The following is a 24,220-nucleotide window of genomic DNA, read 5'->3' as shown; positions in this document are numbered from 1 at the left end:
GTAAAGGGGTTTTTTTAAACTCTGGCCTTATCTGTTTTCATTTCTTCTTCAGAATTTACTACCTGTCCTTCAATTCATTACTCTGATCAGCACCTTTTGAAGGTTCTCCCTGAGACTATGGAATATAAATGGATGTGGTTAGTTGAGTGACAGAAGAGCAATCCACAGCTACGAAGCTACACTTCCTTAACAAACTACAGCACACCTAAGAATGTTCTTGCTGTAGCTCCCTGGAGAAACCAACACCCACTCTGCAGACTGCAGCACTACTGCAAAAACAGATTTTTTTGACAATATACACGCCTATGCCTCCTTCAGAGAAAGTACTGTAACACAGTGCACGTGGGGCGAGGGAAAGCGTGTTCTGAGACATTCATATCCAGAGTGCATCAATCAGCACAGCCTTCAAGGAGCAACCCACAGCACACTTAAGTACTCCAAATATTGCCAGGAATTTCAGGTCGTGCCCTTTATCAGTGCTACACCATATATAAAACACACTGCAATATTTCATGTTTAAACGAGCTATTCTGAAGGTCAGACAATTCTGTGAAAAGAAATGAGAAACAATAGATTAAAAGGATATAATGTATCTTCTCTAACATAGCTGTGGTCATTAAAAGGTATTAACTGCTTGTAAAGTATATCAAGTCTCCAACAATTTCACTGAACACCAAGGGACAGAAAAATAAAAATCCAGAAAAGTTCCTGTAGGTGATAACTCTACTTTATTCTTTAGGAATAACCTCAAACATGACTGGAAGTAGAAGAATGTTGATACAAAATATTTTAATTTTTAGTAACTACATAATAGCTAGACATGTCAGAGTTAAAGGCTTCCAACTTCTTTTAGCAGTATAATGCTGCACTGTAAAAATAAAATAATGTACACATATGCAGGTTCAATGTTTTACTCTTCACATGCTGAATTTACAGAATAGCAAAGAACATTCTTTCCGTCAACTTGTACAAAACACCTAAAATTAGAGACTATTGGTACCTAATTTTAGCAATTCAAAATCAGCTGCTCCACCTGTACAAAGCATCTAGGACAATTAGCCTCCCTGACAGAAAAAGGTGACCACTTTGAAAGGATCATATGTCACACACAAAATCACAACAAAAAAAACTGTTAAAGCAGACATCTGTCTCCACTTACCACATAAAGTAAGTCTGCAGAGAACACGCTTATGCTAAGCTTCTACACTACTGCAGTTAGGCAAGATGAGTTCCAGCTTCACCTGTGAATAACCATTTCACCACCCAGCAGTTACTGGCCCAGCAAAGAAACCCTGATTATCATCCAACACACAAACCCAGCAGTGCTTTACCTGGACAACACTCAAGTTTTCCTTGATTTGCAAAACTTACCCAAAACTACAACTTTTTTTTTTCCCAAACATGGCTATTTCTGAAGGAATGGGAGAGGGAAAATGCTTTTTGTTGGCACCTTTTTATCCCTTCCATTTGCAATACTGTGGCCTTTTAAATCAAGGTAGCAGTTTTAGAGTGGAATATTAAGCAACTCCACACAAAAAGAAACAATACATTACTATCGAAGTTGATCCAACCTCCATTTCTGCAAGCTAGCAAAAATAGTACATTTACAGCTGAGGTTTTTTTCTCTGAAAAAACTGTTGAAAAATCTTTAATGTTGATATTTTTCTAGGCAAAACAATTCATTATCTCAACTTGTAACATGGTAATATCTAATTTACATTCTATTCCTTAGGAAACACAAATTAATGTCTAGCCCCAGGTGCTGGTGAAAATAATATTCATAATTTACAAGACTTGAAAAAGAAATAGTTGAAATGTAAGGACAGAAATCAGGTAAGGATAAAAAGGGGAAAGAAATTCCTGGTTGTTTAAGGAACCAAGGTAAGTGTCCCAGCACTGAATATTCTTCTTAGTTCAACAAAAGCCATAATTTTATTTCTAATTTTTTCCTAATTTTATTTCTTGCCCAGTAATAAATTTAACAGAAAAATTAACACAAAGATATGCAAATTATACAAAGAAGATCTCTCAAAATTTTTCCACTATTAAGGTGATACATGTATCTATCCATGAGGATCTGCACAATATCCTGACATTGTTGAAAAGCAGCATTCTTATTATCAAAACTTCTCTTGAACTGTTTCTTTCCTTTTTCTCAGCTTTTAAGGATTTGTATCCCAATGGCAAAGACATGAACAATGACAGATGTCATGATGGGCTATAGAAAAGGACAGCTTTCTTTCTTCACTTCTATTCTTTACCAAAACTTTTCTGAAAAAAAATTAAACTCTTTTCTTGCCTTATCACAGGACTTTCTTTTACCCTAGCACATAATGCATAAAGTTTCCAGGTAATTGACTTCAGATTAAAGCAAAACTCCTCCATGAAGACTACATTCATAGCTATGGAAAAAGACAACAAATTATTGTAGGGTAATAGAGTAATAGATATCTACAGTGGAAATTATCTAGAGCAATCCTACCAAGAATTATTCAGCACTGGAAAATTTGACACGACAAATTTCTGCCAACTGATCATTGCCACGTGTGATCATGTAAATGACCAAAAAAAAATCATCATGCAAGAAATAGGGAGGGAGACAGGAAAGAAATTCAAGAGCAGGAAAGACAGAAACATTGGTCAAATATTCATATCTTGGTATAACCAAAGTAAGTCAAGTATTTACTATTTGCAGCTGTACTTAGGTGCACACTTCCAGACCAAGATCCGGGGTTAGAGATGCACAGGATCAGAGCCCAGACCTTGCACACACCACATGATGATTTAAGGCAGAGATGCTAACAGCCAGTCAGCAAAAATAACATGGCCATCTAGAGCTTGGAGTCTTTTCATTCCTCTGATGATAATGCTAGCAATTTACTCCTGCCTAGACTGTATTCTCAGTGATTCTGATGGAGGGAGAAAGAAATCTAGGTATAGTTTTAAAAGGCTCTACAAGGAGGAAAAGTGAAGAAACACCTCCTGAGAAAGAAACTCAGGCACTTGGGAAGCAGAATTTTTACTCAGCAGATTTGCCCTTTTACACAAGTATAGTATCCATTTTAAACAACTCTTCCTATTAATTACAGCTCAAATTAGGTGGAAAAGGGATGACCTTTCAGGAGAAAAACTTTAGCAAAATTTCTCTCTCTCCAGCTGTCACATTAATCAATGCTGAAAGGCTTAAAAGCCTTAAAAGTCTTACTAATTCCTCCATTTCCAGACAGTTCACAAAAAAAAAGGAAAACGGAGTCTAACGTACAGGACCACAGCTAACAAAGTAGATAGGCTACTCTCATATTAACTAATACCTCCTATTTTAACAGAAATCCTACCAAGACTATTATGTACACACTTGAGGAGTCTTAAGCTTGCCTTAAATACTCTTATAACATTAAAGTGTCATGGAACAGTGATAACAATATCCAATCTCAATCATCTGCTTTTTTCTAACTGTGATCTTTCATTTTGGTACTTTGGGGTCGAGCTCCTCATCTAGCCTTACAGGAAAAGGGGAGATGCAATAGCCTTAAGCAAATTAAATTACACCTCTAATAGTATTTGAACACATGCCAATTTCCCTTATGCTGCTTTATCTTTGAGAACCTTGAAAAAACCCATCAACAGGAAGAGGCTGCTCCAAGTTGATGCTCAACAGGCAAATTGCTTAAATATTATGTGCATACGTAGCAGAGGATATGAACATCTCAAACAATGCTTTCACTCAGTATGAAGTTTTGTCCTCTCTCCAATCACTGTCAGAAACAGACAAGGAAAAAACCATCTCTCCCTTCTATTTTAATGTTTTTGGTGCGTGCACACTTATTTTCCTCTCTCAATTTAATCATTCTCCTTGCTCTTCATTCTTTACCTAAGAAGTGAGGTTAACCACAGCCAAAAAATTGCCTAATTAAATTTCCCCCACAAGTTAAGGACTCTTTCCTCTTCTCATACCTATTTCAGTTGATAAAATAAAAAGAGTCAAAGAAAAAATGCACTCTGAAAATCAAAAGATAGACACTTCTAAACTTTTAGGGGTCCTGAATTAAGTCCCAGCTGAAATACCAAAATTTCTGTAGCAGTGTAGCTGATTTATGAATAGCATTAGTAAAAAGAGTCCCTGATCTGCATGGGCTCTTTCTCTGATACTCATAAGCCTTTGGAGAGATCTAAAGCATTACTGAAAGAAAAAAAAAATCTGAAATGTGTCAAATACATTCTTTAAAAAACTTTCTTTTCTGTTTCATTTGAATTAAAATTTAGTTACCAAGTAAAAAAAAACAGGACATCAACAACCGAAATATTTTTTCAAGTTTCAGGTTTAACAATGAATAAGCTAAATATATTTGGAATGCTTTTAATAACAGCAGTGATTTTCAGTTGCCTCCAAATAATTGCACACCAACAACCTACTTTTACAACATTGCCACTGAACCTTTTTTGGTTTTGGAAAGCAGCAGCAATACATACAATTGTTTAGTGGCTGTTGTTCAAAAATAAGCTCAATGGACTAACTCCTGCCTACAAGCAAGCTGGCTAACTGTTCTGCATTAAGTTTGCACTTCAGGGTGGTAAAAATGAGGTTCATATTAAGCTACTTTATACAAAGGCACTTAAGCACTTTTACAAAAAAAAAGTGCATATTTACGTCAAATATGTAAAACTACATATTTTGTTCAAAGTACCACACAGATTCATTCAAATCACCTCTGCACACCAAATTCAAATACCAAAATCACTGGAAGTGTGAGTATATATTGCTTTTTTAGGCATTGCTCAGAAATAAGATAAACTTGCTTATTGACTGCCCTGCATTACTAGAGCTATGCTATTTCTATATTATTGTTATTATTGTCTCCATAGCCTCCCTTGTTAAATGCATCTCCTGAGAGCATTTTGCCACCTAGATGCACCTTTAGTCTCTCCACAGGGAGATACCAGAAGGAACAGCTAAAGCATTTGCTCTCTATAACTACTTATTTTACATTAATCATCATATACACATACCAGTTGTTGATAGTAATTTTGTAATCAGGACTCAATTTAAAAGATTACTCTTACTTCAGAAAAATATTACCTGTTTCTGTAACTCTTCAACACGAAACTCAAAGATGTATTTCCATCACTGATAGAAAAAGTACTTAGTAGAAATTAATACCCATAGGAGCGACAGATGCCCTGATGACAAATACTTTTTTTAAACAAAGAATAGTTTTAGTAAGAACTTCCATTTCCATTTGGAGAGAAAATTTATTCCAAGGTTCTCTCTTTACTCACTATAATTGATACAGCAAGGATAATATGCTGTTGATTTATCACAAAGTGATTTAACTCTTCATGGTATTCACAACTCAAATGAAATATTTCTACATGAGACAAGAGCTTTAATTATAAACATGACAGCTTAACAAGTCAGTATTTTTTCAAGAGTCCTTTTAAAACAAAACAATGCAAACTTCTAACTTTTGACTGCAAGAAAAAGAAAAAAAAAACAATAAAACCAAACAAATAAAAAAGCTTTTAATTTTCCTACAAACTTAATTTATGCCACATCATATGTGGCAATGTATACAATGAAAAGAACCTACACCAGCCTTTCCTCAAGTTTAGCTCTGTAATTAGAATTACTGAAGGTGAAAAAATGAGCATCCAGCCTCATCTTTTTTCTTCTTGCAGTCTAAAAAGAGAGAAGAATATCAATGTCTCAGACCTACAGTTAACAGTCAAAGGAATTTTATACCAAAAAAATCCACCATGTGCATATATATGCACACAATAAAAAATGAAAAACCCGCTCCTCCTGCAAACAGACCCATATTTGCCCTGCTCTTTTGCTCCTAAATAAATCTAAAACACCTAACATTGGCTTTAAAAATCCAGCTATGAAGAAATTGCCATACCGTTGCTATAATTTTTTACATCAGTGAGCATATCCTTCTAGTGCTTGTTGTATATATATATCAACATTTTATTTTCCTGTTTCCCCCAGAGAAGCACTCAGCTTCTTTTGTTCCATTAGTTACCTAATAAAGCAACACGAAAGTAAACACAAGACACAAAGATATGAAAAACATTGTAGCAGACCAACAAAAACTAACAGTAAAATATATGAAGATGTAAAGTATATGAAATTACGTCTTAAAACCAGAAAGAAAATACTAAGCATATTTATTTCATCCCTTTAAATAGCCTAGGTATGCTAAAGAATTATTCACCAAGCAACTAAATCCAAATGCAAACTTAATTACAAGAAAACTTAATTACACACAGCAAGTTGCTGCTTCATTGGTTGCTTAGTCATTTGGTTCATTTGGGCATTTTTAAAATACAAGCTAAGAATGACATACATCTCTACATATCATCAAAATCCATCAAGAAATACGACACCCATTGTCAAACCACACTGCAGGATGACACTTTTGTTCCAAATCAGTGCTATGGGGCAGCAAGGTACAGACAGAAACCACCGAGAAACACGCTGCCCACAAATAAACTGTGGCATTGTGAAACAACTGTGAGAGCTGCAAGTGCCTAACAGCACTCACACAGAGCAGTACACCACACATTTCGTTCCATCTGGTGTTTTAGAGGGGTTTTTTTTCAAGAGTCTGATACAGTACACCATTTTTGTTCTTAGGTCAGAGTTCTACCTTGAATTCACTACAACCCATGAGAACCTTTCACAGACAAACAGCACTTCTGGTGATATTTTTTTCCTCACAGATAGTGCTGTGTAACAGTTAATACTACAAGTCCACGAGCTTGCAACTAACTTTCCATACCATGTTCCTCTAACTTCATTTCCTACAAAAAAAGCCTTAATGAAGACAAATTGACTGTGTACAGTTTCAAACATTCTAGTGAAAATCATCAGATCTGCTGAAAATAATTAATTTTACATCAAAAACTCCACATTTTATAAGAAAGCAATACAGAAATCCCACTGGATAAGGCTATTTTCTATCTAGAAACAGAGTGCTTTCTACACGTGTTCAATTTTAAAGCTACTTTCATCTTCTGCTGGATTCATCAATAGCCCTACAGAACCTGAAACAATTTCTTACCAACACAAAACTTTCCCTAGATACTCAGAAAACATACAAATCTATTTCAGAATAGTGTTTTCAGAGTAGCAGCTCTAGCTGAATGCAAGCACATAAACTACAGGAGTTGGCTGCTAAAAGACACCTGGCCCATAGTTCATGATATTCAAGTTACATTTCATATAGTAAGTGCTCCCCTAGGATATAAAAAAAATTGAGGTCATGCTCTTGATTTCTGCTGTTCTTGATTAGTTAGTGCTTATTCTTCAGCAAGTTATTGTGAAAGACCTACAATAAAAACACATCTGCAGAAGAACAAGTTAACAAAAAAGGCAAGTTCTATAATTCATGTACTGTGGGCCAGTGTTCAAAATAAACTGTTGATTTTTGTGTTACAGAAATGTTTAACTTAAAAAGAGCTACGTCACAGGAAGGGGTGAGTGGTTGTGTCCAGATACAAAGGAAATACAGAAATTTTAGGCACAGAAGAGTACACTGAAAAGATGGGATACATAGCTGAAGCTGCAGAAACTGAATACCATCGTAAATTCTAACACAATCTTACTTTTAGACTTACTGTTTAACATAAAATTTTGAAACATGTCCAAATAAGATAAACTACGTTAACAACTGAAAATATTTTGGGTTTCTGGATGTATATTCCTCTTGAATAAATTTTTAAAAATTGAAAAGGATAGTGTTTTCTCAGGCTAGTTATACCTGCAAATAACAACCTAAAAATTAATCTACATGTTTTCACACACCTGACACTAACATTTTTTTGCTCCTGCACAGCAGATCCCTCCACAAATTCTATGCTTTGGGTACTTACACTACATCAGTAATAAGAAACTTTATTTGAAAGAAGGTTGCAAGTTTCAGTGGTCAAAAAATCCAGTGGTTTTAACATTTTCTTAAAAAAGAACCAAATCATTTCAGACACTACAGTAGTTCAACAGTTTATCGTATTTCCTTTTTATGTGTGTATGAAATGTGAATTAGGCTGTCAAAGTAACTGGTGCTACAATTAATCTTTCCAAAGTGGCAGATCTTAACCTTCTGAAATGTCCAAGTAATATTGTCATATCAAACCCACCAGTAAGGCATTATGAAAAGAAAACAATTCAACCATTTCTTCTTTTAAAAAACAACCCCACACTTTTGGAATGAACAGCAAAAACAGAAACTGGCCAGACAGTAACAATCTCAAAACAAATTAATAATCTTATTTAATGGAATTACAACAAGTGATTTCACAGGAAGCTTGTTCACAGGCTTACATTAGCCACAGACCTAAACTCTTTGCTGGATAGAACACAGAGCACTCCAGATGTGAGACATTCAAATTCAGTATGCAGAAATCAGTCCCAGTGCTGATTAACTAGGATGACTGCAGTCAGTTTGGTTCAACTGAGAAATCCAGTGTCAGATCCCCTCTAAGACTGATACCAACCTATCCCAGTATTGGTCCATGGTACTGGACTTGAAAATTGAATCTTTATAATAAAACCTTTACAATGCTATATTAGCAAATCATTATTCTTGACCATTTCATCACTGATATGTCACGATGCACTTAACCTGTTTGAACAGTAATGGTTGCTGTGAAATTTAAGACTTGGCACTCAGTCTTATTTTCATCAGGTTACTAAGTGATTTAAGGAAATAAGCAAGCTGTTTTTAGTGCAGTAAAATACAGACTCCTAGAAATTGGAATCTGATCTAGCAAAAGAATCACATAAATTCCACTGCTCCAAACAAACACACAGTAGACTGCCTATAGAGGGCAACTAGACATCCATAGGGTAAGAATGGGTACTTAAATGCCTTTGGCTGAATATTTGCTCACAAATTGTGCTGCTCCATTCTCAGAAGAAATCATGAAATAATACTCATATGATAATAAACCAGGGATTTTTCTTCACAAACCCTCTAAATTGCTCTTAAGCTTTCTCCCAAGAATGCTGATTTAATTGCTATGAGCAAGAAAGTAAATAGAGAGAAAACAACATAAATTGAGCAATGAAAAAGAACTAGGTGAGAAATAGTAAATCAAAGGACAATATGGAATAATTCTTTCATATTCATGTTATTTTTTAACACAAACTGTTCTCAGAAAGCTAATACAGTGTTTGAAGCTTTCAGAATTCTTCCCTGTCCTACAAATCTACTTGGCAGCCAGTCATTACAAATACCTGTTCCTAACAACTCAAGCCAAAAATAACTCAGAACAGCAATACACAGCTCAAAAACAGTAACAAGTCCTTAAACTAATTTTACACTATTGGAGTAAAACCCATAACCTCTTTTTAATCCCCTACAACTTGATTACTTCTTAAACCTTTGTCCCAGTGAAAAAATCTACACTTGTACAGGACATTTTCTGTGCCAAACTGCCCTGGTTTATAATAAAAATTAGCTACGTAATTCCTTCTAAATGAATAATAAAACCAGAAAGTAAACCCCCACCAAATGACAAAAATATGAAAGCACCTGTATTTTGAAAAGCAAGGAAGCATTATCTCAAGAGTCACAGTCAAATTTCATAGAATGCACTCACAAATAAAACAGATTCTTGTTATAGACATTTAACTTCAGCAAACACACCATTCACTCAAATCCTTTTTAAAGAAACTTGAAATTGAAGGAGGAAAGCAGGAAGACTTCCAGACTTATACAGTCTACTTGTCAGAAAGGACAAAAAATAGAATAAGAGAAAAAAATCTTCCAAATTCATGGCCTAAGTGATAAGATCCGGAATTCTGAATTGATACTGGAGTTTTTAGATACGATGTTCTATTTCTGATACAATGCAACTGTACTGCCCAGCTTTCCACTCATCCAGGGGCAGGGAGGGCAGGCAGTTTACATGCTCACTAACTCCAGCCCCCAAGGATGGCTGGTGCTGGTGACCTTCAGTTTCAGAGTTTATAGTCTCATGCATTTAACTGTTTAAAATGGGAGTGATCTTGGTTATTCAGAACCAGGTTGAAAAAGGAAGAAATTGCTCCTTCATCCATTTTTCCAGTTCTGTCATACCAAATACATAAAAATAAACTGGTGTAGAAAAAGCAAAAAATCACTGGTTCTTGCCTGGAGACTCCAAGTAACACTAACACTTGAGATGTTTATGGGACTGACCAGGGACTTGAACCTGGTGCAAAGGTTCCCTAGAAAGGGACATTTATCACTGTGACCAGCATCAAAGAAATCTCCACATGGATAAAATAATTGCTGTAAATCCCTACAGCTGATATAAGAGCAATAAAATTTTGACTTCCATTTCATCCCACCCTCATTTCTAATTTTCTGGTGAATGTCATAAAAGGAAAGTGACAAAATATTTCAATTTTAGCGAAAATATTTACACACAAACAATCCATTGTGTTGCCTAGTCAAGGAGGGAAATAACAAACAGCTTTGCAGATTTCTGAATAAAGATATGGGGAAAATACAAATGGTAGGAACATCAAATGATTGAGTAATTTATTAAGAAAATAAATCTGAGATAGGTATAACAGAACTTCACTTAAGACAAGTGAAATGAGCAGGATATACCATAATGTGAACAGAGATTAAATAAAAACTTTTAAAAATCGAGTTATACAATAGTATATCTTGCCTAAACCTGGTTTTGACTTGTTCTACCTACAGATTTGTACCTTAGCTGGGACATCTAAGAATTAACGATGCCAGATGATCAATCTACTCTAGCACCAGATGAAAAAAACAGCTACTGTGTAAATCCACCCCAGTACTTTGTTTTGCCATCAACCCTGTGACTTTCCACAGAATTAAGCCATGCAACAGATGCTTCAATACCTCTGAAAAAATAGGTTACTTAGCTTTAGTTTATAACAATATTATTATCTATATAAATGGCCTTTCTGATAGAGGATGAAAATCTTGCCTCAGAAATATTGTCTTGCTATGCACTGTGCAGCTTTTTTAATGCTTGTCTGACTTTATTTATTTCTACTTCATAACTGTCACCCTCCAATTTAGTTGACTTTCTGTGCTGTTTTGCACAGTGCAACATGTGATTCAGCAGCAGGGGAAAGCAGAGTGATCATACAATCTGCAATTCACTGTAGGATAGGAGCTGGGCATGTAAAGGCAGCTCAGAGGCACCTACACTTCCATGAAGCAATGCAGCAAATCAATCAGACACAGACTTTAAATAGACAAACAGAAATCCTAGAAGATTAAATAGCCAAATTGAAATACTTTGATTCAGATCAGTGAAACTTAAAGATTTTTTTTGTACCTACACCTTGCAAATGGCTGAAGGGAGGCAGGGGGGATGAGCTGTAGAATAACAACTTATTCAAGAAAATAATTTATTGAAAAGGAAAATAAAATCCCCTTTCAATTATGGTAACTTAACAAAATAAAGAAACAATGTTTTCATTGTACTCCATAAATTCCAGCGGACTTGTAATTCTCATATACCTATAAAAGCAAAATTAAAAATAAAAGGAAAAAAATCCCACGCAATAATCTTGTTATTTACACTACTCTATACCACTAGAGAGGTTTTTCTAATGTAAAGGACTTATTGGATGGATGACTTAGTTGGTTTTCCAGTTCAAGTCTGGTTTCTTTCCACTTTTCAAAGGTGCAAAATATATCCAGAAGCCTGTTTTGCAGACTTTATGGTCAAATAATGATTTCAAATAAGCAGACTGGCAAAGTTCCACCTCTCCCAAACATCACAGAACATATCCTCAGTGACCTCCATTAGACAAGAGTCCCTGCAAACCAGGTTCTGATCCAGTCTAACACAGCACCATCCCAGAGAAACCCACTGCTAAGATTTGATAAAATGGAGAAAACAACCCTAAATCTCCGAGGAGAAATGTTTCACTTTCTGAGAAACTCCTTAAAAATACACTATTTAAACAACTTCCTTTAACAATTCAGACATTATAGGGTTGGTTGACTACACATCCATTCGAAATCATCATTAATTCAGCATTATGAAGATTATTTTCTCTCTTTTCCTTCATTTTCCTTCAATCAACCACATCTCTTGATCAACACAAGACATAAAATAATACATCACAATGTCTTTTGTTTCATGCCTATGCTTGATTACTCTTGGCATGTTTTTTGGTCTAATGAGCAAGCTGTTTGGCTACAGCCACCTAAGTTAACACAACTGAAAAATTAACTTGTCAAATCTGAAAATACTTCATTTTCAAGCTTTAATTTGTTTTATTGCAGTATAAATGAACGATGCACATTGACATATCGTAACTCAGTTGTATAAATACTGTGAAAAATTTTACAGCTATAGAAATTTTAGCTTCAACTGGTAATTTTTTGGGTAATTTTAAAAAAACCATCTTTCTGATATAACAAAGCAAGAGCAGGATCATTGTATCTGGTAATTAAGCATGTACGAATTACTAACCTTTATCTGCATTAGAATAAAAAGCATAGTTATCTGTAGAAGAAGCAGCACTAAACAGATATTACTAACCAGATGAACTCTTTATTATTAATAATGTTTGACAGCATTTACAATATTTTTGGGAAAAAGATTTCCTAGCGTTCATGCTGCTGAACAATTCAACTACACTCAAACTGGAAAGCCACAGTCCAATTGTAAAAAAGTTCAAGATTCACTTACTTTCCAGCTAAAAGAGTAACTGTTTGACAAGAAGGATCTTTTTAAAACCTTGACTATGTAGGATGCTATCACATTTTACAATCAGATAAGCACTGTTAGAATCAACATCAGCTTTGCTTCATGGAATAATTTCTCACATTTTCTTTAAGTATTATTTTTATAACTTCTCCCACCTTTCTTGGAGAAGCTGGAGTTCAAACAAACATTTTCTTGATAATCTCTATATGTTTGTAGAGATACTTGCCTGTTCTTACGTGGTATTTATAGGAATGTAAAAAAAGATGTAGTTATTCCAGTCAGTGAGCTGAAACTATTGCATATAACTGCCTCACAAATCTGAGACATGAATACAGAATTATTTCATTCTGCACACCACAAACATTGTTAAACCCATGTCACCTTCAGGATATATCCAAAAATGATCTGCAGTCAATGGGATATCAAATGGTGAGATAAAACTACAGACATGGTGGAGTTGGACCTAGAAAATACTTCTAATATTCTTTGAGGTATTTTGCTCTTCAGAATGAGGGAGAGACAGCGTAAAATCATTTTACATTTTTATTGATCTGAGGTACCAGTTAGCACACGCATGTGTATGCCCTCCCACACACATGGCCTCATTCACTTATTGGAAAAAAAAAAACAAACAAAACCACCTCAACTCAACAAAGCAGCTCAACTTTTCCATGTGCTGGACATCAAATACTCTCTAATATCAGTACTTTAGAACCTTCTGGGGGAAAAAATGTCATTGTCTCCAATGGGTTATGTTACTCAAAAATGTCAGAATTCTACTTACAGACTGTGCTACAATCCAAATCTAGAAAGCTTGGAGGTAAAAAAGTGATAGTTTCATATGCCCTAAGAAACTATCATTTTTGCACAGGAATGAAAAAAGGAAAGATAGGAATTGTAAACATTCAGCATATGTAAAAGCATGCAAAGACAGAAAGGTATGGTAGCTTTTGTCCAAACCACAGTTCTACCACTGTGTGGAACCCAACCCAGTTTATAAATCCACATTCAGTACTTATGAAAAACATTGAAATGTTTTGAGATTTTATTTGTCAATCTTATTCACTCAGTACAAATCTACATGGTTAATTCTACTTCTGCATATCCCTCCCTCTCCATCCTTATGGGACTACACCCGCAGATCTCAGCGAGAAATCTCATGATTCATAATCATGTTACACTTAAATTGGCTAAGACATTACTTACAGGAACTACAAGGCAGTTTTGGGCATATATCCCTGCATGCTTTGAGAGGATATTTTCATCTGAGGAGCCCATGAATACCAGTGGATATCACAGGTGGAATCAATTGCCTTTTTTTTCTAACATAATTGAGGCTTTTTCTTAATAGTGTAAAAAAATTCTGTCCCCTCATGCCCCAAGTACCAGAGTTCATCAAAACAGGACCTTGTAACTACCTACCAAGAAGTCCTGACTAAAGTTAAATATATACACCTGTAAAAATAAGCACATGTATGAAAAATTGAACAGTTAAGAGTTTAAGAGAGAAATGCTCAATTGAGTACAATTTAGAAAAATAGTTATGTAGTTAGTATGCTTTAATCCAGTTCACATATTAAATATTGTGCACTATATGCACTACAGTGAGCAACCTGACAGCCCTTGGCTGGCTTTGTAAAGTAGGAGCTCTTCCCATTCATTTTTTGCTCCTGGATGTTGGAAACAAGATTGCCTACCTATTTCTTAATATGCTTAAAGACTTGAACACCAGATTAAAAGTACGTGTCCTGGTGACTATCTTAATGAAAATTCTGAAGCCATTTCTCTATCTTCCTTAAGATTTGAATTGGCTTGCTTCAAGTTCCAACATCAACTGTGATTTTTAAACATAAAAGCAGTTGGCTTTTATTGACAACGTGCACAAGAAAATTCTATGAAGATGCTAGAGAAGAAGCCCTTTTAAACAGCAAATTAGCAAAAGAAAAATCAAGCACTTATTCCAGTCATTTCATATTTGGGCCAAAAAGGAAACACTTCCAGATCAGACCAACCTGAATTTAAACGGTGGTCTTCTTTATTCTTCTGCTAAACAGCATAAATCTGTTGCCTAGATCATCTGGGAATATTGCAGCTAATTAATTCCCTCACAATGCAGGCCTTAGAGAGCAAACCTTAATCTGTGCCAGTAGCACACAAAGTTTGCTGAAATCTGAAATGCTTTTGTCAAGGTAGAACTTTTGGGCGCAATATAATCTGTAAGGATATAAGTAAACAAGCCACTATACACAGGCAAGCATGTTGTCAGATCCAATGGTCTACTCTGGCCCTAAACTTTATGAATACAAAGAATTCCCAGAGCTTGACAGGGACTTTCTGATCTGACTAAAGTGGTTAACTTACTCTGTTGCAAAAGGCTGGAAGGCCACATTATACAGAGGATTCTTGTCACTGCTCCTTTACCTAGCAATCTATTGATTTCACTTCTAAGAATCACTGCTTGAGTTTTCTCCTAAAGTGATGCTTCAGTCACCAACACAAGCCCTGCCAAATCCTCAAAACATATATGCATCATTAAATATAGATCCCCACACTCTTCATATTAATAACTTCCTGCTGCTTTAATGAATAGCTGGTAGAACACAGATCATTTTTCACATGCTGTAGCATGTAACAAGGAGTAAGTTCTGTACTCCTCACTGTTATGCTACAAAGATTTAACAACTGGAATGAATTTTATCATCAAGAGCAAGCTCAAAAATGTCAAAGGAGTTTGTTTTCAGTTGCATATAGGCCCCAGTGTAAGTGCACCACCTAAAATTGTTTGATGACTTGCAGACTTTTTTAGAGAAATACTGAACAACCTGCAAACTGACAGTCTCTTCTGAGTCAATGATTATGTATCACATGAGAAAATTCAAAAGTTAGTTCATAAGGACTTTCTGCAGCAAAATGTCAAGCACTGGATAGTCTTTAATAACAACATATTAAAATAAAACCTTCTGGAAGTAGTAAAGTACCAAAAAGTTTGAATGATTTCAATCTTTTAAACCCATTCTCCCATGTGTTCTGTTAAAGCAGCCACTTGCAAATACAGTAACAGAGCAGTGATACCACATCTTCATCATAAAGTGAAAAGCTTTGTCATGGGTTATAATGTCATTCTATCTCTCCTTGTGTCCTGTCCAAGGTTACTACCTTAAACTGTACCACCTTTTTAGGTACATCATTAATTCCTACATAATTTTTCCTACTGTCATCTATCAGGGTCAAACGGGAAAGTAGAAGTGAAAATCATAAAAAAAAAACCTAACAAATAACTAAAGATTGTTCAAATAAGGTAAGAATGCCCAGAGGAGCTCTGATCACTGATATAACAAGCCAATAACTTTTACCTTTCAGAAATAAAATTTCAAGAAATGTGAAAATTCCAAAAACTTTTAATACAATCCCCTATGCTGGCATTTACTAGCATTGCCTCCATAATATTTGTTTCTAAAGCAAACAGGCAAGATTTTTAGCATTAGGCATAGTAGGATTTTGAGATGCAGAAAAGGAAACGTTCAATAGTTACTAAGACATTAAAATATGTCAAGTTGAGACAAATAGGATAATAGAAAAGCAACAAGCAATAGGGGAAACACCATTCCAAAATCAATATCAAAAAATTTTAAAGTCTACATTAGAAACAACACAAAACAAAACTACAGCTATTTTACTGAAGTACTTTTTCAACCCTGATAAAAAAGTGATAGAAATACCGTGGTTAGAATAAAAGCTTCCTTAGGCTTGAATACACGGGAGTTGCTCTAAAGCTGGGTTCCAAAAAGCTGCTGAAAGATTTTCTTTTTTCCTCGAGCATATCTTGCAGGGAAGGGAGGGCGTGCAGGGACAACATGGACACACCAGGAGTCATGACAACATGGACATGACACAGAAACAACACAGGACTGCTTCAACTCAGTCAGAGGAGTCGCACTCAGAAACTGGCCAACACTTGCAAACGTACTAATCCAAGCTATTACTTCTCTCTTCTGCAGAGAGTTACATCAAATGCTTCAATTACCACGAATTAATAGAAACAGAGGAGAGAGGAAGAAAGGATTAATGGCATCAGTCTAAAAATATTCCAATTCTGCTCAATCCACTGTTTTCTACATTCTGCCACCCCTTATAAAACCTCTTAGGCATCTTTCCCTTCTGAGTATAAAGCCAACAAAGCCTATGCAGTTCCTGTTACTGTTACCATCTATTTGTGTATTACAAAGCTATATATACTACACCATAATAAGCACAGATGGCTAGAGTCAATCCCAATAAGATTTAATGGAAAGACAAGAGAAGACTGGGTATCCATAGCCACTAAATAACCTACAGCATATAAAATAAAGATTATTCTTCGGAGAAAGGAGATAAAGATAAGATGAAACAATGTTATCAGCTTTACTTTAGATTATGAGGGCAATCTAAGGAAAAGCACATTACCATTTACTTAACTTCTAAACGTCAGCTATATAAAGAGCTTCCAAGTTAATGCCTTCCAAGAGACATTTAAGAGTTCAGTGTTAACAATAGTTTGAGATTAGCACACTCTGCCTTTTCAGACAAAAAAAGTATTTGGCGCTAGAAACAGGCAGCAAAAGCAGACCATAGGAAAAGTAATCCTGTGAAGGAAAACAAGAATCCATATTCTCCATACTCAAGAATGAATTAAAAGCACATAAAAATTAGATGCCTTTGTCTATAACACAGAAGAAAGGAAAAATTAAGATTTCCATTCCTTTTTCCCATTACAATTTGTTATATTCAATCTAGAAGTTATGAACAATTCAATAGCTTCTTAAATTTCTGTAATTAATTAAAATTAATACAAATTCCTAACACTTTCCCATATTTTACAGTTTAAAAAAGAGCAGTCAAGTCCTTATTAGCTCCATTTCAAAGGCAGTAATTACAGGTGAAGGTACAAAATACTTATTCTGTCAGACCTCCTAGGCTTCAAAATTTTTCCTCCTTCACTATATTAATAAAACTCATCATACAAAGTAAGTCATGGAAAAAAAGGGACTGACACTACTTTTGAAATGCCAGTTTCAGCTAACAGTGGCACATGGAAAAGATTCAAAGCCCTATTTGCAAAAGTAACTTTATGTTATTACAAGATCTTGGTTTAACTTAGGTTTAAGGCAACATAAAAAGCAGCTCATCTTTCATGTTTTCAATTCCATTTTCTCCTAACGTCATGATCATAACATATGTATGTTGCAAAAGAGCTGCTGTACTCAATAATAAGGTTTTCCTCCCTGGACCATAAAAAGTACTGAAGAAATAAGACCACCAAACTTTTTTTACAACTAATGAGCTAAGATGAGTTAGAAAAAATGACCATGAGTGCTGCACTATCCAGTCCTAAATACTGACTTCCTCTAAAGTACATTTAGGATCCTCCATAAACTATGAGGGCTTCTTGTCTATTGCAAAAATCTTGTTGAACAGAAGTCCTCCTCCTCCTCAAGTAAAGTTACTGGTACTCAACTCTGGAAGCATGAAAACCTTCCAAATGCTTACATGGTAGTCCCACAATGAAGTGCAAAGAATTTGTGATGAATCCCTTCTAAAAGGGCCTTTGGCTTACTCAGCTGTACAAAGATGTATTTGTGATCCTGACACAGAGGTTCTGCTCACAACAGTTGGCATGGAGCTTAACTGAGGCTTCTTTTTGAGAAGCCTTAAACCTCCAAACAGACAAGGAATAATTAATGCTAGCTATTACTGAATTGCTATGGAGACCTAATATTCAATTTATCTCCAAACACAGAGATTTAGCTTTCACTAATGTTGAAAAAACATAATCTTTGAATACTTCCAAAAGACTCCTCTTGGAAGCCAACACAAGCTGCCCAATCTTGCCACACGTAGAAGGCAATACATTCAATGGTCAATGTGAGAACACCTCACAGCAAAGCAGAGAAAAAAAGGAGTAGTACCAGTGCAAGCTTCATCTTCCTAGCTGATTGGTTTTATGGTCTGTTCAATTTTCTTCTATTTTCTTCACCCTTGATAACTGCATTAAGATGGGGGCATGATAGCTAGCACTATAGTATGATGCAGCTGGTTACAATGATCAACCAGCACTACTATTCTATAGCAACACTATGACACAGCTGAGTTGTGGAGTTCATTTATCAGCTTAAATTTGAAAATACAGCAATCAAATTTTGACCTCTGAAAAGGTATATATCACGAACAAGCAATTTAAACCCAACATCTCTCTTCCAGCAGCAAATAAAATTTACCATATAAAATACAGGCTTTTTAATGAATACAAATGCACAAGACACATTACAAATATCAATTACTAAAATGAGTTACACTATAGAATCTTGCTTCATTGTATTTTAAAGAAATTAAAATTAAAACTTCTGAAAAAAGCCTGAAAGATTTTCAGATAGTGATACAACAGACAACTACAGTTGTATGCAATTTTGTCCAACTGACTGTAAAGATATAAAAAGACAAAATTATTTTAAATGACAAAGCTGCTGTGTTTTGCTCTGATTAAAAACACCACCACTATTTGGAAAATAATCAGAAAGATAAAATAATTGCTATATTCCAGTACTCTGTTTTTCTCCACAGATTTACAGCATTATGAGTAATGAAGGTTTGCTAGATAAGATTTAGGATGTTCAAAGTAGGAGAACATAAACGTAATGCCATTTCTCAATCACATTTTTCAAAAGGAATAACCTTTATTTCAGACAAACTGCAGTATATGTATATATATTTATGAAGTGTCTAGTGCTATCATCATAGATAAAACCATTACCACAGAGCATTATCAATATAACAGAATACGAATACAGAAGATACCCCTAACAGCATCTACTGAAAAGCCTCAGTTCCCAAGACTGAAATAAACCAAGGATACATTCCCATGGGCTAGAACCTCCCAGCATCCTGACAGCACTGGCTGCTGAAGCAGCCTAACCAGGCAGCTTGGAAAACCTTAACAAACACATCAACCCTGTGACTTATTTTACTGACAGATGTGAATAGTTGCAGCTACTCAGCAACTGGACTGCAGCAGCACTAAGATGGGGTTGAAAAGTCTTCCTCCCCCACACTTCAGGGAAAAAAATAAATGTACCCTTGTATAGAACCCAAAATGGTTTGACTTGCACATACAACTTAAAGGAGTTGATATTTGACACGTCCCATCTCCCCCATCTTTAAGATGGAAAGTCTCCTATTTAGAAACAAGACCATTCTCAATTTTTGCTCAAGAAAAAGAAGTGGGAAGGTAAGTAGCCTCTAACATACATCTAGTTTCCCACTGTTACATGTTAAGGCACAGTTCTTGCCTAGACCTACTGCATTATTTCCAACAGATTTGTCAGAATGATCAAGACCTTTCAAAAGAAATGAAGAGTCAGTTACAGCTCTGCCTGTACAAAGTACTGAGAAGATCTTAGCTAGTAATCACACATTAATAACACTTAGTGACAAAAATGACATTTTAGAGTATGTTAAGACAGCTAGGTTTGGGGGTGGCTTGGCTTTTGGCTTTTTATAAATAAAATATCATATCCTGGTTTAGCAGGTTCTGTAAGGATTCCCTTTCTGAATGACTAGGTTTTTTCTCACTGTGATCTAAAACTCTTAAGAAACTGAGCCAATGAGCCAGAAGTCAGGGTCATTATCTTTCACATTAATCAGTCCTGTCAGTTAAGTCTTAAGTTAAGCCTTTAAATACTTCTTTTCACACCAGAATTCCATCTCACCCTTATATCTGTAGGGTACTGAAAGCCTGCAAAAAATATCCTACTCTGACCAGAGAATTAAATTACAAACACAAGGCCTTGCATACCTTGACTTTAACTCTACAAGCCAGTTACCCCTACATGTTTCAAATGCTGCTGTCCTGTTCCTTAAACAGGAGGCCACTTAGGAATCACTAATCACACTGCTAATCACAATTTCAAAACCAACAAATTACAGTCACACAAGTAAATTTACTAATTATATAAAATGCAGGATGGTAAAGCTCCTCTACCATGTTATATTTAAGTATGATAATTGATAAGTGTTCTTACAAGATATTTTTCTAATGCATTCTTGTACAGGTAGATTAACACAATTTTGGAGGGGAGTTTACAGTTATATGTCATGAATTACTGAAAACTACCCACACTTTATAGGGAGAGCCTTGTAATGTTAAATAAATATTCCAGACTGGATACCAATCAATAGGACATAAGCATGCTGCACAAGAAATAAAAGCATACACTTCACTGAAGCACCAGCCTTATAAAACTTACACAGTGTAAAAATAAGCCAGCATATTTGCAAATTGCCTCAGAAGAATCAGTATGCAGTATTCCTCAAAGCAGTCACTCTTAAAACCCTTGGGGACACCTACTTGTCACAGAATAAATTATCTGGCTAATATCCAATATTACAGTGCACGTCAGTGGGCACCCAGGAGACGGGCATTAGAGAGCACTTAGCTTCCTCAGCCTTGCAGGTTAGTCCTTACATAAATGACTTTGCCCAATTACAAAACATAACTGATGTATGTATTTTGGAGTTTTCTAGCAGCAGCCTTTAATCCTAGAACATTTCTCTAGCACCTGATTTTTGTTGGTTTTCTGGTTTTTTTTCCAAAATCACAGGTCCCAATGCACAGCATACTGAACTGGTATGTTTCACATGAACCTAAGCTCTTTTTTTTTTAAGATAGTCAAGACAAACAAAAATATCCGACTACTGACTGGAAGTGCTCTCTAACACCAGAATTATGCTGTTTAATAGGAACTATTGTGAAAATAAGTTCTCCCACAACTCTAGCAGCTCTTTCCCAGTAGCTTAAGATAAATAGTCAAGTTTGCATCCCACAGATATAAAGCTAGAAAATGCATGTATCACAAGACACTCCAGGTCTCAGAAAAATCAGAGACTACTTAGAGACATTTACTTCGGTTTGCTACAGCAAACCGCAGTCACCAGCAAGCTGCAGAACCAGAAGAAACCTGTTGCCTCTGAAGTTGCAAACCAAATCAATGCTTTACACCAAATCGAAACCCAGTACGTTAAACAGTAAAGAAAAGAGAAAATTATTTTGCACGGTTGGAATTCAGATTTTTAAAAGCGACACCAAGGGACGCAGGATATTGCATGCTCAAAGAAAATCTGTTCCACTGAAAAAAATGTGAACGGCTTTCGAAAATAGGTTGCGTTTTACTCAACTTGCAGCAAACACAGCCCGAACTAGGCGCACAGGCAAAGCACGCTGAGGACAGAGCCACCTTACAGCGGCAGGTTTCGTAACTGATGAGATTCGGGTCAGGCTGGGGCTGCTGCTCCCGAGCTCCAGGCACGGCGCTCCGGACACGGCGCACCGCTGCGCCGAAGCCCCGCACCCCCGACACCGCAACCCCGGGCCGTGAGCGCTGCCCCTTCTCCCCCGCCCTCCCTGCCGGCACTAATGACAGGGCACGGCGAGACGCGGCGGTGCCGGCCGGCGCCGCTGCCAGGTGCCCGGGGAGGGAAGAGGGCTTCGTTCCGGACGGCACTGGCGGAGCGGCGGCGGGGCAACCCCGGCCCCGCGCCCCCCACGGCATCCCTTCCCGCAGCGGGGCGGGCAGCGGGAGGACGAACGCGGCTCTCCCCCTCCACTGCCTGGCCCCCGCAGAGCGGGAAGCGGCCCCCGCGGCCCCCAAAGTGCGGGCTGGGTGCCCCGCACGGCCCGGGGCACGCCAGGCGGTCCTGGCCGCTCGGCGGCGGAGCGCACCGGGAACTGCCCGGCGGGACCCCCATCCTCCCCGCCGAGGCGCCGCAGGCAATTACTTAAGAATTAAAATTCGGGGAGAAGGGTGAAAGTTGAGGCTGTACCCCAGCCCCCGCTGCCCAAGGGATGCCCTACACCCTGCAGGAACGGAACCAGCGGGAGCGGGCTGGGCGCGGCTGCCAACTGGCAGGGTGGAAGGGCTGAACTTACGTCTCGGAATTTGTTCCACTGCCCGACCTCCTTGTCGTACTGGGAGACGGTCGTGAGCCATTGTTTATCGTCCAGAAAATTGCCGCTGTCCGGTCTGCCCCCGGCCGCCGCCGCCGCCGCCGGGCTGCACCAGGCTGCTGCACACACGCACACCAAGGCTGCCGCTGCCGTGAGCATCTGGGCGAGAGGAAACACGGGCAGGGGGTTACCCACAGCGGAGCCCAACCCCGGCCGGGGGCTGCCGGCGGGGGACGGGACAGCCGCCCGCGGCGGGCCCCCTCGCCCACCTGAAAGCGGCGCCCCGGGGGAAGGGGAAGGGAAGGCTGCCCAGCCCGTCACCTTGCTGCGCGCCCCGCACCCGCGCTCCTCGCCGCGGCCGGAAAGGCGGCCCCGCGCCCGCTCCCTCCCCGCACGCGCCGCCGTCTGCGGCCGCCCGTCCGTCCGCCCCGCTCCCGCGCCGCGCGCGCCGCCCGCCCCTCGCCCCGCCCCGCCCCCGCCCCGCGCCGCGCCGCGCGCCGCACCGGGAGAGGCGCGCGCCCGCCGCTCCCACCGGGAACCGCACGGGGCCGGCAGCATCGGCACATCCGCGGGCACCGGCACATCCGCGGGCACCGGCACATCCCCGGCACCGACACATCCCCGCCGAGCCCTGCCCGGCCCCGCAGCGGCCGCGCGGTGCCGCCGCCTCCTCCTCCAGGTTGGGGTGGATGCAGCTGGAACTTCGCTACAGCTTCCCTGGCGCCTCGCACCCCGAGTTAGATCGGCGAAAACCCCCAGGCGGACACGATCCTTCAAAACTCACGGTCACAGGCAGAACTTCCCGCGCCTTCGGGACGAGGAGAGACACAAGCTCGCGGGGCGCCTCTGGTCGCTGATGGAGGCGCATTGTGATGTCGCCTGCCCGTGTTATCTCTTTTGTAAGGATCGTGCACACTTCCCTCTCTTTCTGGCTTTTGTCTTTTAAAAAAGCAAGAGTGGGTTAACTCCAAGTCTTTAATGACATTTGGTTGCTTTCCTGAATTAGTTAAATTTAATTTAGAATTGAGCAAGGGGCAGGAATAGTTCAACTACCTATCCAGCATTCCTGCCTCCATATTTAAGTTCTATTTGCCATCCTGTTGACCTCTTTAATCTAATTTTTAATGTTAGCTTTATTCCCTAGACTTGAGTAACGCTCTGCTTTTTAGGTTTGTATTAGCTGCGTGTTGCAAGGTTTCGGCAGAGGGAGCGGGGCAGAGGCTACGGGGCGGCCTCTGGGGGAAGAGGTGTGGGACTCTCCCCTTTTGGGAACACCTGGCTCCTGGCAGCGGGCACATTGCGGCCGCAGCTAAGGCGTTCGGCAAAGCAGGCGGTGCCTCCGAGAAAGCATCGCTAAGAGCAGAAAACGCTGTGCGGAGAGAGGAAGGAGGAAAGAAACGGTGAGAAATGGCAGGGAACGCCGGGGCCAGAGGGGCATGAGAAGGTGCTCTCCGTGGCAGAGCACTGCAGACCCTGGAAGACTCATGCCAGAGCAAAGGGATATACCCAGAGAAATTGTGGCAAGCCCAGACCAGAGCTCATTTCCTG

The 24,220-nt window shown here is 38.5% G+C and overlaps 1 protein-coding gene across 2 annotated transcripts in view; it reads right to left on the bottom strand.

Moving 5' to 3' along the window:
- Nucleotides 1-23,062, bottom strand: part of SPOCK3 (SPARC (osteonectin), cwcv and kazal like domains proteoglycan 3) — a gene marked incomplete at its 3' end in the record, with an annotated part of 161,759 nt that extends 138,697 nt beyond the window's left edge. The window contains exons 1-2 of one of the 2 annotated variants that reach the window (XM_084204345.1): nucleotides 22,994-23,062; nucleotides 22,655-22,831 (exon numbers count right to left, since the gene is read on the bottom strand). In XM_084204345.1, coding sequence (XP_084060471.1) covers nucleotides 22,655-22,831 — 177 coding nt within the window. In that variant the 5' untranslated portion in view covers nucleotides 22,994-23,062. Of the gene's footprint in view, nucleotides 1-22,654; nucleotides 22,832-22,993 lie in introns of those variants that run through there. The other variant, XM_084204346.1, reaches the window with a different exon arrangement.
- Nucleotides 23,063-24,220: the final 1,158 nt, after the last annotated feature.

The sequence above is a fragment of the Fringilla coelebs genome (assembly GCF_963513975.1).
Source record: "Fringilla coelebs genome assembly, chromosome: 4".
Lineage (NCBI taxonomy): Eukaryota > Metazoa > Chordata > Aves > Passeriformes > Fringillidae > Fringilla > Fringilla coelebs.
This window is presented reverse-complemented; position numbering and strand designations above follow the sequence as displayed.